Source organism: Oncorhynchus clarkii, chromosome 30, assembly GCF_045791955.1.
Source record: "Oncorhynchus clarkii lewisi isolate Uvic-CL-2024 chromosome 30, UVic_Ocla_1.0, whole genome shotgun sequence".
Lineage (NCBI taxonomy): Eukaryota > Metazoa > Chordata > Actinopteri > Salmoniformes > Salmonidae > Oncorhynchus > Oncorhynchus clarkii.
In genome coordinates, this window is record NC_092176.1 from 30,063,743 (window position 1) to 30,082,127 (window position 18,385).

General features: G+C 43.9%; 1 protein-coding gene across 1 annotated transcript in view; it reads left to right on the forward strand.

The window, feature by feature from the left end:
- The window catches only part of LOC139389486 (protein patched homolog 1-like), a 139,346-nt gene that overhangs the window by 62,991 nt on the left and 57,970 nt on the right, over nucleotides 1-18,385 (forward strand). Inside the window, exons 11-13 of the mRNA XM_071136317.1 lie at nucleotides 986-1,084; nucleotides 4,087-4,212; nucleotides 13,986-14,104. Coding sequence (XP_070992418.1) covers nucleotides 986-1,084; nucleotides 4,087-4,212; nucleotides 13,986-14,104 — 344 coding nt within the window. The remainder of the gene's footprint in view (nucleotides 1-985; nucleotides 1,085-4,086; nucleotides 4,213-13,985; nucleotides 14,105-18,385) is intronic.

An 18,385-nucleotide genomic window follows, 5' to 3' on the forward strand; every position in this document is an offset into this window, starting at 1 on the left:
ACTATTAATGGCAATAATATCTTTGCCTCTGAAGCTCGTTTTGTGCAAGCAATAATGACGGCACGTGTTTCCTTGCAGGTAACCATGGTTGACAGAGGAAGAACAATGATTCCATGCACCACCCTCCTTTTGAAGCTTCCAGTCTGTTATTCAAACTCAATCAGCATGACAGAGTGATCTCCAGCCTTGTCCTCATCAACACTCACACCTGTGTTAACTAGAGAATCACTGACATGATGTCAGCTGGTCCTTTTGTGGCAGGGCTGAAATGCAGTGGATTCAGTTAATTATTTGGGGGATTCAGTTAATTTTCATGGCAAAGAGGGACTTTGCAATTAATTGCAATTCATCTGATAGCTCTTCATAACATTCTGGAGTATATACAAATTGCCATCATACAAACTGAGGCAGCAGACTTTGTGAAAATTAATATTAGTGTCATTCTCAAAACTTTTGGCCACGACTGTACACAGCGTTGTACGAGATCTTCAGTTTCTTGGCACTTTCTCGAATGGAATAGCCTTAATTTCTTAGAACAAGAACATACTGACGAGTTTCAGAAGGCCATTTTGCGCCTGTAATCGAACCCACAAATGCCGATGCTCCAGATACTCAACTAGTCTAAAGAAGGCTAGTTTTATTGCTTCTTTAATCAGGTTTTAGTACGCCTATGTAGATATTCCATTAACAAAATCTACGGTTTCTAGCTACAATAGTAATTTACAACATTAACAATGTCTACACATATTTCTGATCAATTTGATGTCATTTTAATGGACAAAAAAATGATATTTCTAAAAGAATGATATTTCTAAAATAATTATATTTTTTAAACGACCCCAAACTTTTGATGTGTTACCTACACTACCGTTCAATCAGTCGAAGGTTACAAACTCTGCCTCCTGCACATACTGTATTTCAGACTTCGGTAACACATCACACACACAGACTGACTAACTGGTGTGCGTGTGCGTGTGCGTTTCAGGTGCTTCCGTTCCTGGCACTAGGTGTAGGTGTGGATGATGTGTTTCTCCTGGCCCATGCCTTCAGTGAGACGGGACAGAACAAGAGGATCCCATTTGAGGTGAGACACAACAACAACACTATGCTTCCACACCACACTGATCACTGTGGGCATGGCTTCTTCAACCCCTGCCTGCAGGGAATAGTCTGAGAGCTAATCTGCGACCAGTTTTGCCTTATTTAAAGTATAATGAATATGATTGTATGAACAGGGGGAACCTGATTCTAGATCAGCATTCTAAGACACTTTTTTAGATATGGGCTCTGGGAAAGATTGAAAATAAACCTATCCATCCCCTTCCCTCTCTCCCTCTCTCTGTCTCCCCCTCCTCTTATCCCTCACCTAGACGAATGTGTCTGAGCCTGTCTGTGCCTGTGATGCAACATCAGACGCACACACACGCACAAAAATACACACACACATACACACACACAGCCAGATATTCAAATGTCTATAGGAGCGTACTTTGTATAGACTAATGCATAGGATGTGGACTCTTGAGGTCTGGGGTACTAAAACGGTTTGTAGAGTGTGTGTGTGCCTGCTTGTGTGTGTGTGTTCCTGCGTGTGTGTGTGCCTGCGTGTGTGTGTGTGTGTGTGCCTGCGTGTGCCTGCGTGTTCCTGCATGTGTGTGTGTGTGTGTGAGTTTCTGTGTAGAAGGGGAAACACAGACACGTATTTACTTGTTTTTATTTTTTTTCTGATCTCTTTCCTCTGTCCCCAGATGAACAGTAAACAGAGATGAACCTGATCTCTTTCCTCTCTCCCCAGATGAACAGTAAACAGAGATGAACCTGATCTCTTTCCTCTCTCCCCAGATGAACAGTAAACAGAGATGAACCTGATCTCTTTCCTCTCTCCCCAGATGAACAGTAAACAGAGATGAACCTGATCTCTTTCCTCTCTCCCCAGATGAACAGTAAACAGAGATGAACCTGATCTCTTTCCTCTCTCCCCAGATGAACAGTAAACAGAGATGAACCTGATCTCTTTCCTCTCTCCCCAGATGAACAGTAAACAGAGATGAACCTGATCTCTTTCCTCTATCCCCAGATGAACAGTAAACAGAGATGAACCTGATCTCTTTCCTCTATCCCCAGATGAACAGTAAACAGAGATGAACCTGATCGCTTTCTTCTATCCCCAGATGAACAGTAAACAGAGATGAACCTGATCTCTTTCCTCTCTCCCCAGATGAACAGTAAACAGAGATGAACCTGATCTCTTTCCTCTCTCCCCAGATGAACAGTAAACAGAGATGAACCCGATCTCTTTCCTCTCTCCCCAGATGAACAGTAAACAGAGATGAACCTGATATCTTTCCTCTCTCCCCAGATGAACAGTAAACAGAGATGAACCTGATCTCTTTCCTCTCTCCCCAGGTGAACAGTAAACAGAGATGAACCTGATCTCTTTCCTCTCTCCCCAGGTGAACAGTAAACAGAGATGAACCTGATCTCTTTCCTCTCTCCCCAGATGAACAGTAAACAGAGATGAACCTGATCTCTTTCCTCTCTCCCCAGATGAACAGTAAACAGAGATGAACCTGATCTCTTTCCTCTCTCCCCAGATGAACAGTAAACAGAGATGAACCTGATCTCTTTCCTCTCTCCCCAGATGAACAGTAAACAGAGATGAACCTGATCTTTTTCCTCTATCCCCAGATGAACAGTAAACAGAGATGAACCTGATCTCTTTCCTCTCTCCCCAGATGAACAGTAAACAGAGATGAACCTGATCTCTTTCCTCTCTCCCCAGATGAACAGTAAACAGAGATGAACCTGATCTCTTTCCTCTCTCCCCAGATGAACAGTAAACAGAGATGAACCTGATCTCTTTCCTCTCTCCCCAGATGAACAGTAAACAGAGATGAACCTGATCTCTTTCCTCTCTCCCCAGATGAACAGTAAACAGAGATGAACCTGATCTCTTCTGTCTGACACGTCCTCAACACTCCACACGCGCTAGCGTTGGGGGACGTCAACCTTTGTCCTGTCATGATGATGTACTCATGAAACATTGTGATATATGATAGCCCTCTATTGGCTCCAATATCTATATATTTTTCATTTTGCGCTGCTTTGGTGGAATTCTCTGCTCTGTCTATCTTAAATTCCTCTTGCGTTCTGCATATAACATATTTATTGAAATAGGCTTTAGCAAACAGTAGGAATAGGCCAGTTACTAGGAATTCCACCCACGTGGTATTTACTGTGTGGCACCAGCCATGTACCAAATAGCCTAAACCATCGTCTGTCACATCACGATGTCGTCACCGTCAAAAGGCTGGCTGTCTATCATCGTCCATAATCGTCACCCAACCCTAACAAACATAGTGTGAGTGTGTTTCTGCGTAGCTCCATTCGGGGCAGATAGGGCTAAGACGGGATGAACTGTGTTTTGTGCGTGCAGAACTTTAGTGAGATGTGTGTAAGCATCGTGTTTTTGATCTTAGCGTGTGTATAATAACTGTTAACCCAGAAGTCAAATCTTGCGTGATTAACTACTGTGTTCATACATGTTAAAAATGAAGGTCTCCACCCTCGCAAAAGGAAACTCAAAGAGTGGGTAGAAAGTTGTTTTCTTTCCTCTAAAAAGCCACACAAGCTGCATGCAGTCTTTGTACTCATGAGCTTAGGAAGGTGTCATGGAGAGATAAGAGCAATGTATTCCATTCCTAAACACAACCCTACGAAACACCTGAGGCAGACACCTGTCATATATCTTAATCCAATCAAACACTTGCCTTAAGATCAAGTTGGAAGTTGGAACATACTAAGATGTTTTGCAGCTGTTGATATCTCCCCCCGAATGCTCTGCAATATGTTTTATTATCATATCATTGGCGTCATGATGTATCTCCTCTTGCAATGTGTTGTGTTTTGTAGCCCTCTATCTGAACAGGTTGAAATTCTAAGGGATTTCTCTGTCTTTATCTCTCTTTGTCTTTATCTCTCTCTCTCTCTCCCTCTCCCTATCCCTGTCCCTCTCCCTCTCTCCCTCTCCCTCTCCCTCTCTATCTCTCTCTCCCTCTCTCCCTCCCTCTCTCTCTCTCTCTCTAGGACCGTACAGGGGAGTGTTTGAAGAGGACAGGGGCTAGTGTAGCTCTCACCTCCATCAGTAACGTCACTGCTTTCTTCATGGCAGCTCTCATCCCTATACCTGCCCTACGAGCCTTTTCTCTGCAGGTACCTGTGTGTGTGTGTGGTTGTGCTGCAGATGTGTGTGTGTGGTTGTGCTTGTGGTTGTGCTGCAGGTGTGTGTGTGGTTGTGCTTGTGGTTGTGTGTGTGGCTGTGCTCATGGTTGTGTTGCAGGTGTGTGCTTGTGCTCGTGGTTGTGTTGCAGGTGTGTGTGCGTGCTTGTGCTCGTGGTTGTGTTGCAGGTGTGTGTGTGTGTGGTTGTGCTCATGGTTGTGTTGCAGGTGTGTGTGTGGCTGTGCTCATGGTTGTGTTGCAGGTGTGTGCTTGTGCTCGTGGTTGTGTTGCAGGTGTGTGTGCGTGCTTGTGCTCGTGGTTGTGTTGCAGGTGTGTGTGTGTGGTTGTGCTCGTGGCTGTGTTGCAGGTGTGAGTGTGTGGTTGTGCTCGTGGTTGTGTTGCAGCTGTGTGTGTGTGGTTGTGTTGCAGGTGTGTGTGTGTGTGTGTGTGGTTGTGTTGCAGGTGTGTGTGTGTGGTTGTGTTGCAGGTGTGTGTGTGGTTGTGTTGCAGGTGTGTGTGTGTGGTTGTGTTGCAGGTGTGTGTGTGGTTGTGTTGCAGGTGTGTGTGTGTTTGTGTGGTTGTGTTGCACGTGTGTGTGTGTTTGTGTGTGCTTGTGTTGCAGGTGTGTGTGTGATTGTGTTGCACGTGTGTGTGTGTGTTGTGTGTGTGTGTGTGTGTGTGTGTGTGTGGTTGTGTTGCAGGCGTGTGTGTGTGCTTGTGCTCGTGGTTGTGTTGCAGTTGTGTGTGTGTGCTTGTGCTCGTGGTTGTGTTGCAGGTGTGTGTGTGTGGTTGTGCTCGTGGTTGTGTTGCAGGTGTGTGTGTGTGTGGTTGTGTTGCAGGTGTGTGTATGTGTGGTTGTGTTGCAGGTGTGTGTGTGTGTGTGTGGTTGTGTTGCACGTGTGTGTGTGTGGTTGTGTTGCAGGTGTGTGTGTGTGTGTGTGTGGTTGTGTTGCATGTGTGTGTGTGTGTGTGTGTGTGTGTGTGTGTGTGTGTGTGTGTGTGTGTGTGGTTGTGTTGCAGGTGTGTGTGTGTGTGTGAATGTTTGTCAGGAGCTTTTTATTGACTTCATTCATCAAACTGAAACTTAGACCTTTTTCGTGGCCTGATTGGTGATGGGCCCAATATCTGTCCACCGAACCCAATCCTCTTCCTGGGGTCCAGCACAATGACGGCAGTTTATACTATTTTAAAACATTACAATACATTCACAGATTTCACTGTGTGCCCTCAGGCCCCTACTCCACCACTACCACATATATACAGTACTAAATCCATGTGTACGTGTGTGTATACCTCTCCCCATTTTAGATACTGTTGTATCAACATGTTTTTGACCATGACCATGACAGTTTTTAATCCAGGTTTAATCCAAGCAGTTTAGTCATCTGGACTTGCTCAATTTCCACATTATTTATTACAAGATTTAGTTGGGTTTAGTGAAATATTTGTCACAAATACAATGCTTTTAGTTTTAGAAATATTTAGGAGTAACTTTTTCCTTGCCACCCACTCTTGAACCAAGTGCAACTCTTTGTTAAATGTTGCGGTCATTTCAGTCGCTGTAGTAGCTGACGTGTATAGTGTTGAGTCATTTGCATACATAGACACACTGGCTTTACTCAAAGCCTGTGGCATGTCATTAGTAAAGATTGAAAAATGTAATGGGCCAAGACAGCTGCCCTGGGGAATTCCTAATTCTACCTGGATTATGTTGGAGAGGGTGTTCTTTAATGGAATCCTCTCCAACATTATCCAGGTAGCGAGGTGGTTAAAGGGGCAATCTGCAGTTGTTACATACATTTTTGGAATTATAAATCTATCATATGTACAGTGGGGCAAAAAAATATTTAGTCAGCCACCAATTGTTTAAGTTATCCCCTTAAAAAGATGAGAGAGGACTGTAATTTTCTGTAAAAAAATCCAGAAAATCCCATTGTAGGATTTTTAATGAATTTATTTGCAAATTATGGTGGAAAAAAAGTATTTGGTCAATAACAAAAGTTTCTCAATACTTTGTTATATACCCTTTGTTGGGAATGACAGAGGTCAAACATTTTCTGTAAGTCTTCACAAGGTTTTCACACACTGTTGCTGGTATTTTGGCCCATTCCTCCATGCAGATCTCCTCTAGAGCAGTGATGTTTTGGGGATGTTGCTGGGCAACATGGACTTTCAACTCCCTCCAAAGATTTTCTATGGGGTTGAGATCTGGAGACTGGCTAGGCCACTCCATGACCTTGAAATGCTTCTTACGAAGCCACTCCTTCGTTGCCCGGGCGGTGTGTTTGGGATCATTGTCATGCTGAAAGACCCAGCCACGTTTCATCTTCAATGCCCTTGCTGATGGAAGGAGGTTTTCACTCAAAATCTCACGATACATGGCACCATTAATTCTTTCCTTTACACTGATCAGTCGTCCTGGTCCCTTTGCAGAAAAACAGCCCCAAAGCATGATATTTCCACCCCCATGCTTCACAGTAGGTATGGTGTTCTTTGGATGCAACTCAGCATGCTTTGTCCTCCAAACACGACGAGTTGAGTTTTTACCAAAAAGTTATATTTTGGTTTCATCTGACCATATGACATTCTCCCAATTTTCTTCTGGATCATCCAAATGCTCTCTAGCAAACTTTAGATGGGCCTGGACATGTATTTGCTTAAGCAGGGGGACACGTCTGGCACTGCAGGATTTGAGTCCCTGGCGGCGTAGTGTGTTACTGATGGTAGGCTTTGTTACTTTGGTCCCAGCTCTTTGCAGATCATTCACTAGGTCCTCCCGTGTGGTTCTGGGATTTTTGCTCACCGTTCTTGTGATCATTTTGACCACACGGGGTGAGATCTTGCGTGGAGCCCCAGATTGAGGGAGATTATCAGTGGTCTTGTATGTCTTCCATTTCCTAATTATTGCTCCCACAGTTGATTTATTCAAACCAAGCTGCTTACCTATTGCAGATTCAGTCTTCCCAGCCTGGTGCAGGCCTACAATGTTGTTTCTGGTGTCCTTTGACAGCTCTTTGGTCTTGGCCATAGTGGAGTTTGGAGTGTGACTGTTTGAGGTTGTGGACAGGTGTCTTTTATACTGATAACAAGTTAAAACAGGTGCCATTAATACAGGTAACGAGTGGAGGACAGAGGAGCCTCTTAAAGAAGAAGTTACAGGTCTGTGAGAGCCAGAAATCTTGCTTGTTTGTAGGTGACCAAATGCTTATTTTCCACCATACTTTGCAAATAAATTCATAAAAAATCCTACAATGTGATTTTCTGGAGAAAAAAAATCTCATTTTGTCTGTCATAGTTGAAGTGTACCTATGATGAAAATTACAGGCCTCTCTCATCTTTTGAAGTGGGAGAACTTGCACAATTGGTGGCTGACTAAATACTTTTTTGCCCCACTGTATATGAAAAATATAATTTAGAAATGCCTCATGAGTTTAGTTCAGCTGTCGTACCCTATCAGAACCCACAATACAATCTTATTTTACTTCAATGTTTGTAAACAATGTACATGTAAACAAACACCGTATAGCCTCAAAACATGGTCAAAACTATAATTGTTTTATATTGGATGGTCAGTCCTTGCATCCATAGCTCTTTCTATGCATTTGAGAGTGGTTACATTCCTCCAGTCCCATCCCTCAGCTTTTTACTGAAACAGTGGCGGGGGGGCTTTAACTTCGTTATGGTTGTTTTTTATGGAGGGGGGGGGGGGGGGGGGGTTCTGATTTGACTCACATCTGTCATTAATCTGTGAAGAGAGGGAGGGGGGGTAGACAGAGAGAGACATAGAGAGGGGGGGGAGAGGCGGGGGGAGTGTTAAAAGGGAAACAGTTATGTGTGTTTGAGAGATCAGTCTTTTCTTTCTTCTCCTCTTCTCTCTCTCTCTTCTCTTCTCTTCTCTCTCTCTCAACTGTGTGTGTGGTGGAGTACCTTAACACACACACAGCTGTTTTACCTCTGACCCCAGGAAGAGGTAGCTGAGTTCTTGTGCCATTGCCCTGACAACAAGCCCAGCTGCACGCTACACATACCACGCCACAGACATGTCTGACATACACAGTTGAATCTGGTAATGAACAGTGTGGCTGTTGGATAAGTTGAGGAGACTAAATTACTTGGCGTTACCTTAGATTGTAAACTGTCATGGTCAAAACATATAGATGCAATAGTGGTAAAAATGGGGAGAGGTCTAGCTGTAATAAAGAGATGCTCTGCTTTTGTTTGACACCACACTCCAAAAGCAAGTCCTGCAGGCTCTAGTTTTGTCTAATCTTGATTATTGTCCAGTCGTGTGGTCCAGTGCTGCAAGGAAAGACCTAGTTAAGCTGCAGCTGGTCCAGAACAGAGCGGCACGTTTTGGTCTTCATTGTAATCAGAGGGCTGACATAAATACTATGCTGCCAGTCTCTCTTGGCTAAGAGTTGAGGAGAGACTGACTACATCACTTCTTCTTTTTATAAGACGCATTAACGTGTTGAAAATACCAAATTGTTTGCATAGTCAACTTACACACAGCTCTGACACACACACTTATCCCACCAGACATGCCACCAGGGGTCTTTTCACAGTCCCCAAATCCAGAACAAATTCAAGAAAGCGTACAGTATTATATAGAGCCCTTATTGCATGGAACTTCCTTCCATCTCATATTGCTCAAATAAACAGCAAACCTGGTTTAAAAAAACAGATAAAGCAACACCTCGCAGAGTAACGCCTCTTCCCAATTTGACCTAGATAGTTTCTGTGTATGTATTGATATGTAGGCTGGGTGCCTTTTCAAAAATCTAAGTAGTTCTGTCCTTGAGCTGTTCTTGTCTATTGATGTTCTGTATTATGTCATTCTGTATTATGTTTCATGTTTTGTGTGGACCCCAGGAATGGGGATCCTAATAAAATACAAAATACACAACTCACACACACACACACACACACACGCACGCACGCACGCACACACACACACTCACACTAACACACTCACACTCACACACACTCACTCATACACACACTCACTCAAACACACTCACACACACACACACTCACACTCATACACACTCACTCATACACACTCACTCATACACACACTCACTCAAACACACACTCACTCATACACGCACTCTCACTTACACGCACTCTCTCCTGATACAGGCCAGACGTTACTCTACTCTCACAGTGAAGCCAATATTAGTATGTGTGGACAGATGGCTTTAGTACAGGGGTCTGTCAAACATGATCTACTTACCCCAAAGGTCTGATTGAACCAGGACACACACACACACACACACACACACACACACACACACACACACACACACACACACACACACACACACACACACACATAACAACACTTGTTCACAAACCCAAGCTATATGAGCCAACTTACCTGACACACATATTCGTGCACTCACATATGCATGTACAGTGTCTTCAGAAAGTATTCACACCCCACTAAAGAGATAAAGATACCCCCCACTAAAGACATAAAGATAGCCTCCACTAAAATGTATAAATATACCCCCACTAAAGAGATAAAGATACCCCACTAAAGAGATAAAGGACATGTGATGTGTTGTGGGTCTTTCTCCCTCTCCTCCTCTGCCTTTCTCTCTTTTTCTCTCTTTTTCTCTCTCTCGCTCTCTCTCTCTGCCTTTCTCTCTGCCTTTCTCTCTTTTTCTCTCTTTCTCTCTCTCTCTCGCTCTCTCTCTCTGCCTTTCTCTTTTTCTCTCGCTCTCTCTCTCTCGCTCTCTCACTCTTCCTTTCTCTCCCTCTCTTTTTCTCTCTGCCTTTCTCTCTCTCTCTCTCTCTCTCTCTCTCTCTCTCTCTCTCTGCCTTTCTCTTTTTTTTCTCTCTCTCTCTGCCTTTCTCTTATTCTCTCTCTCTCTCTCTCTCTCTCTCTCTGCCTTTCTCTCTTTTTTCTCTCTCTCTCTCTCTCTCTCTCTCTCTCTCTCGCTCTCTCACTCTTCCTTTCTCTCTTTTTCTCTCCCTCTCTTTTTCTCTCTGCCTTTCTCTCTTTTTCTCTCGCTCTCTCTCTCTCTCTCTCTCTCTCTCTCTCTCTCTGCCTTTCTCTCTTTCTCTCTCTCTCTCTCTCTCTCTCTCTCTCTCTCTCTCTCTCTCTCTGCCTTTCTCTCTTTTTCTCTCTCTCTTTCTCTCTCTCGTGTTGTGTAAGGAATTGAGACTTTATAATGAGGTAAGGAATGAGTGAAGGAGGGGGAGCGGTGTGTATATTTGTGTGTGTGTGTCTGGTTGGTGTTAAGTCGTGGTTACAGTGGGAGGGAATAGGATGCTGTAAATTGGCATTAGTGAGAACGTGTGTAGGGGTGTGTGTATGTGTGTTGTCTGCGAGCCCTAGTGCCTGCTCATCACCTCAAGCCCTGCAGGCCTCTGTCTACCTGGGTGGTCTGGCACATACACAGGACTAGTGTGTGTGTTCAGTGGTCTGGCAGCCACACAGGATCCAGATTGTGTTCTGGGCAGGGACCCAGCCTAACCCCACCCTCGTCTCTCTACTCCTCTCACTCTGTCTCTCTATACTCATGCTCCCTTTCTCATTTTCTTTCCTCTAGGTCCACCTCTTACACTCTAACACATTAACAAATATTATAGTATACTATGATATACACTACGTTCAAAAGTTTGGGGTCACTTTTGTAATGTCCTGGTTTTTGAAAGAAAAGCAAAAAAAAAAAGTCCATTAAAATAACATCAAATTGATCAGAAATACAGTGTAGACATTGTTAATGTTGTAAATGACTATTGTAGCTGGAAATGGCTGATTTGAATGGAATATCGACGTAGGCGTACACATCAAATCAAATCAAATTGTATTGGTCACATACACACGGCTAGCAGATGTTAATAAGAGTGTAGCGAAATGCTTGTGCTTCTAGTTCCAACAGTGCAGTAATATCTAATCTAACAATTCCCAACAACTACCTAATACACACAAATGTAACAAATAATCTAACATTTCCCCAACAACTACTTAATACACACAAATCTAAAGGGGTGAATGAGAATATGTTCATGTAAGTATATGGATGAGCGATGGCCGAGCGGCATAGGCAAGGTGCTGTAGATGGTGTAAAATACAGTATATACATGTGATATGAGTAATGTAAGGTATGTAAACATTATTAAAGTGGCATTATTTAAAATGGCATTGTTTAAAGTGACTAGTGATCCATTTATTAAAGTGTCCAGTGATTGGGTCTCAATGTGGGCAGCAGCCTCTCTGAGTTAGTGATTGCTGTTTAGCAGTCTGATGGCCTTGAGATAGAAGCTGTTTCTCAATCTCTCAGTTCTCAATCTCAGAGGCCCATTATCAGCAACCATCACTCCTGTGTTCCAATGGCACGTTGTGTTAGCTATTCCAAGTTTATAATTTAAAAGAAAACCCTTTTGTAATTGTGTTAGCACAGCTGAAAAGGCCGGCATCCCGGAGTCGCCTCTTCACTGTTGACGTTGAGACTGGTGTTTTGCGGGTACAATTTAATGAAGCTGCCAGTTGAGGACTTGTGAGGCATCTGTTTCTCAAACTAGACACTCTAATGTACTTGTTTTCTTGCTCAGTTGTGCACCGGGGCCTCCCACTCCTCTTTCTATTCTGGTTAGCGCCAGTTTGCGCTGTTCTGTGAAGGGAGTAGTACACAGCGTTGCACGATATGTTCAGTGGATATATATTTACAGTACAACACGTTAATTGTGCACGTGATTGTCATTGCAGAGTAGAGTAATATGGATAAATAAATGACATTATTTACAAAGTTATCATAGTACACATACATTTATTTGTAGGCCTACCATAGTACCCACCACAATATAATATTGTAAACTATAGTAGGTATTATAGTACAATATGGTAAAATGTCTTATGGGACAGTCTAAAAATCTACAGTAAGTGCTATTACAGTTTTTCCTCAATTGCGTAATAGCTTTTTTGTAACAATGTTGTTGACTTTCAGAGAGTCCAAAAGTCACAAAGAACTCTGTGGCATTTTGCAAAACACTAAATACATTTTCAAAATGTATTTTCCTTTTCAAAACAAAAATAAATTCAGCAGAACTATATTAGACTGTAAAAATTGCAACTACATTCATCAAAAGAACACGACTGCCTGCAAAAAGATGAACACAACCATACTTGTCTCTTGAGTCCAAGCAGACAATACAGAAAGTTAGTCTGTGTTTAAAAAAATCCCAGTAGATCAATTCATTTTCTTTGCAGTCACTAAATCATGATGATCAGAATTGGAAATGCAACTATCCAAAGGTGCAGCATTGTGGGTAATTACTCTCCACGTATGTATATCTCACCTAAATGTCATACATATCAAATATTATTCCTGATAAAAAAATGAAATAAACATTAAGCACATTGTGTGCAGGATTCATTCATCAGCATAAACACAATCCAATTCCATGTATTCAATACAAAGGTTGGTTTTCTCATAGTGTTATACATTTTCCATTGACGCACAGAAAGACATTCCACACTAGAAATAAGGAAAGGTGCAGTGGTGTAAAGTAAATAAGTAAAAGTACTACTTAAGGAGTTTTTTGTAGTATCTGTACATTACTTTATTATTTATTTATTCCACTACATTTCTAAAGAAAATAATGTCGTTTTTACCTCATACATTTTCCCTGACATCCAAAAGTACTTGTTACATTTTGAATGCTCAGGCAGGACATCAGTACGTTCCAGTTCACGCACCTATCAACACATTTTCTATTCAGGCATCTTTACTTTTACTCAAGTATGACAATTGACAGGGCCTCCTGGGTGGCGCAGTGGCTAAGGGTGCTGTACTGCAGCGCCAGCTGTGCCACCAGAGAAAGTATTTGATCATTGCTGTTTTGCTATAGATATGTTTCAACACAGATAAAAAATGCTTGTACGTGATTGAGAAAAACTGTAATGACTGAAAGATACTACAGTGTGTAGTGTATTCTACAGTATGATCGCGGCATACTGTAGTGTCCAGTTTAGCGTGGCATACTGTAGTGTCCAGTTTAGCATTGTACAGTACACTACAACATTCTATAGTAAGCACTACACGATCAAGGGATACTGCAGTGTGGAGTATAGTATTCTACGGATATACTTCAGTTCGCTACTGTCACGTTGGCATGAAGGATCGGGAGACAGACGCAGGAATGTGTAATAGGGTTTTACGGCGTGCCGTGTACAGGCACGGGGACGAAGACCAAACAAACACGTAACAAAAACACGGTCGAAACCCAAAACAAAAGAGTGCCTAGTATAAATACACACACGCACAATGATTAACACACGGGACGAGACCCGTAATCATCTGCCCAAAACACACAACACAAGTACTCACACACACCCACGGACATTGTAACAATAATCGACAGACAATGGAAAGGGCACACTTTGGTTTCAAGTACTAATCAGTGGGAATAGGGGACAGGTGTGCGTGATGAAAGTTCCGGAGGGATCCGTGACAACTACAGAATACTATGAAACCAAGTACTATAGTATTCTATAGTAGGCTGTATTTTTTTATGTTGGTTAACTCACTTTATCTCTTACTTCAGTGTTATGATATGAAATATGTATACTTTGTGTGTGTATGTGGGTGTGCATGCCGGTATGTGTGTGCGTGCGTGTGTGTTTAGAGGGGCCGGTGCGATAAGGGTAGGGTTAGGAACAATATGAACTACCCCCTTCCTCCTTCACATAGGTCATGGCAACCTGATGAGTTAATTTAACACCTTGTTCCCTGTATGTGTTCTCCCTGACCAGGCTGCGGTGGTGGTCGTGTTTAACTTTGCTATGGTGCTGCTCATCTTCCCTGCCATCCTCAGTATGGACCTGTATCGCAGAGAGGACCGGCGTTTTGACATTTTCTGCTGCTTCTACAGGTTACACACACAAACACACACACACTATGAGCTAGATTCAATCCGTAATGCTGAAGGGCTCCACTACAGCATGATAGAAGTATAAAGGCAGTTTTCCTGCGTTAGCGGAGATTCATGGTAAACACTGCATATGTCTGCTCAATCGGAAATGACCTTTACATTTCAATCGTGCTATAGCGCTGAACTTCACCCTGTGGCTGAAAAAGGTGTGTTGTGTGTTGTATTCTTCCATGTGATTACAGCTGAGTGTCTCTCTCTACCTCAAATCCCCCTCACTGAGTTTTCTTTCTGTCGGGTTTTCTGTCTGGCTGTCTGTTTATCCTTCTCTCTCTTTATTAAACATCACCTGCCGGTCTGTCAGCCAGTCTGCCTGACTGACTTCCTGCCTGTCTACGTGTCTGTCTGCCTGACTGACTTCCTGCCTGTCTACGTGTCTGTCTGCCTGACTGACTTCCTGCCTGTCTACGTGTCTGTCTGCCTGACTGACTTCCTGCCTGTCTACGTGTCTGTCTGCCTGACTGACTTCCTGCCTGTCTACGTGTCTGTCTGCCTGACTGACTTCCTGCCTGTCTACGTGTCTGTCTGCCTGACTGACTTCCTACCTGTCTACGTGTCTGTCTGCCTGACTGACTTCCTGCCTGTCTACGTGTCTGTCTGCCTGACTGACTTCCTGCCTGTCTACGTGTCTGTCTGCCTGACTGACTTCCTGCCTGTCTACGTGTCTGTCTGCCTGACTGACTTCCTGCCTGTCTACGTGTCTGTCTGCCTGACTGACTTCCTGCCTGTCTACGTGTCTGTCTGCCTGACTGACTTCCTGCCTGTCTACGTGTCTGTCTGCCTGACTGACTTCCTGCCTGTCTACGTGTCTGTCTGCCTGACTGACTTCCTGCCTGTCTACGTGTCTGTCTGCCTGACTGACTTCCTGCCTGTCTACGTGTCTGTCTGCCTGTCTGCCTGACTGACTTCCTGCCTGTCTACGTGTCTGTCTGCCTGACTGACTTCCTGCCTGTCTACGTGTCTGTCTGCCTGACTGACTTCCTGCCTGTCTACGTGTCTGTCTGCCTGACTGACTTCCTGCCTGTCTACGTGTCTGTCTGCCTGACTGACTTCCTGCCTGTCTACGTGTCTGTCTGCCTGACTGACTTCCTGCCTGTCTACGTGTCTGTCTGCCTGACTGACTTCCTGCCTGTCTACGTGTCTGTCTGCCTGACTGACTTCCTGCCTGTCTACGTGTCTGTCTGCCTGTCTGCCTGACTGACTTCCTGCCTGTCTACGTGTCTGTCTGCCTGACTGACTTCCTGCCTGTCTACGTGTCTGTCTGCCTGACTGACTTCCTGCCTGTCTACGTGTCTGTCTGCCTGACTGACTTCCTGCCTGTCTACGTGTCTGTCTGCCTGACTGACTTCCTGCCTGTCTACGTGTCTGTCTGCCTGTCTGCCTGACTGACTTCCTGCCTGTCTACGTGTCTGTCTGCCTGACTGACTTCCTGCCTGTCTACGTGTCTGTCTGCCTGTCTGCCTGACTGACTTCCTGCCTGTCTACGTGTCTGTCTGCCTGACTGACTTCCTGCCTGTCTACGTGTCTGTCTGCCTGACTGACTTCCTGCTCGTCTACGTGTCTGTCAGCCTGTCTATCTGACTGACTTCCTGCCTGGCTACGTGTCTGTCAGCCTGTCTGCCTGACTGACTTCCTGCCTGTCTACGTGTCTGTCAGCCTGTCTGCCTGCCTGTGCATGTTCAGCTGCTAAACACTCACAGAGGCACATGTTAAATACACTCACAGAGGCACATGTTAAATACACTCACAGAGGCACATGTTAAATACACTCACAGAGGCACATGTTAAATACACTCACAGAGGCACATGTTAAATACACTCACGGAGGCACATGTTAAATACACTCACAGAGGCACATGTTAAATACACTCACAGAGGTACATGTTAAATACACTCACAGAGGCACATGTTAAATACACTCACAGAGGCACATGTTAAATACACTCACGGAGGCACATGTTAAATACACTCACAGAGGCACATGTTAAATACACTCACAGAGGCACATGTTAAATACACTCACAGAGGCACACGTTAAATACACTCACAGAGGCACACGTTAAATACACTCACAGAGGCACATGTTAAATACACTCACAGAGGCACATGTTAAATACACTCACAGAGGCACATGTTAAATACACTCACAGAGGCACATGTTAAATACATTCACAGAGGCACATGTTAAATACTCTCACAGAGGCACATGTTAAATACACTCACAGAGGCACATGTTAAATACACTCACAGAGGCACATGTTAAATACACTCACAGAGGCACATGTTAAATACACTCACAGAGGCACACGTTAAATACACTCACAGAGGCACACGTTAAATACACTCACAGAGGCACATGTTAAATACACTCACAGAGGCACATGTTAAATACACTCACAGAGGCACATGTTAAATACACTCACGGAGGCACATGTTAAATACACTCACGGAGGCACATGTTAAATACACTCACAGAGGCACATGTTAAATACACTCACAGAGGCACATGTTAAATACACTCACAGAGGCACACGTTAAATACACTCACAGAGGCACACGTTAAATACACTCACAGAGGCACATGTTAAATACACTCACAGAGGCACATGTTAAATACACTCACAGAGGCACATGTTAAATACACTCACAGAGGCACATGTTAAATACATTCACAGAGGCACATGTTAAATACTCTCACAGAGGCACATGTTAAATACACTCACAGAGGCACATGTTAAATACACTCACAGAGGCACATGTTAAATACACTCACAGAGGCACATGTTAAATACACTCACAGAGGCACACGTTAAATACACTCACAGAGGCACACGTTAAATACACTCACAGAGGCACATGTTAAATACTCTCACAGAGGCACATGTTAAATACTCTCACAGAGGCACATGTTAAATACACTCACAGAGGCACACGTTAAATACATTCACAGAGGCACACGTTAAATACATTCACAGAGGCACACGTTAAATACATTCACAGAGGCACATGTTAAATACTCTCACAGAGGCACATGTTAAAAACACTCATAGAGGCACATGTTAAATACTCTCACAGAGGCACATGTTAAATACTCTCACAGAGGCACATGTTAAATACATTCACAGAGGCACACGTTAAATACACTCACAGAGGCACATGTTAAATACACTCACAGAGGCACATGTTAAATACTCTCACAGAGGCACATGTTAAATACACTCACAGAGGCACATGTTAAATACATTCACAGAGGCACATGTTAAATACACTCACAGAGGCACATGTTAAATACACTCACAGAGGCAAACATCTCCAGCCCCAGTGCTAACTGTCTTGTCTGTCTGTTTTTCTCATGCCAAAGTGCTAACTGTCAGTTTGTCTGTCTGACTGTCTGTTTGTCTCCAGCCCCAGTGCTAATTGTCTGTCTGTCTTTCTGTTTGTTTCCTGCCCCAGTGCTAACTGTCTGTTTGTCTGTCTGGCTGTCTGACTGTCTGTTTGTCTCCTGCCCCAGTGCTAACTGTCTGTCTGTCTTTCTGTTTTTCTCCAGCCCCAGTGCTAACTGTCTGTCTTTCTGTTTTTCTCCAGCCCCAGTGCTAACTGTCTGTCTGACTGTCTGTTTGTCTCCAGCCCCAGTGCTAACTGTCTGTCTGACTGTCTGTTTGTCTCCAGCCCCAGTGCTAACTGTCTGTCTGTCTTTCTGTTTGTCTCCAGTCCCAGTGCTAACTGTCTGTCTGACGGTCTGTTTGTCTCCAGCCCCAGTGCTAACTGTCTGTCTGTCTGTCTTTCTGTTTGTCTCCAGCCCCAGTGCTAACTGTCTGTCTGTCTTTCTGTTTGTCTCCAGCCCCAGTGCTAACTATCTGTCTGACTGTCTGTTTGTCTCCAGCCCCAGTGCTAACTGTCTGTCTTTCTGTTTGTCTCCAGCCCCAGTGCTAACTGTCTGTCTGTCTTTCTGTTTGTTTCCTGCCCCAGTGCTAACTGTCTGTTTGTCTGTCTGGCTGTCTGACTGTCTGTTTGTCTCCTGCCCCAGTGCTAACTGTCTGTCTGTCTTTCTGTTTTTCTCCAGCCCCAGTGCTAACTGTCTGTCTTTCTGTTTTTCTCCAGCCCCAGTGCTAACTGTCTGTCTGACTGTCTGTTTGTCTCCAGCCCCAGTGCTCACTGTCTGTCTGTCTTTCTGTTTGTCTCCAGCCCCAGTGCTAACTGTCTGTCTGTCTTCCTGTTTGTCTC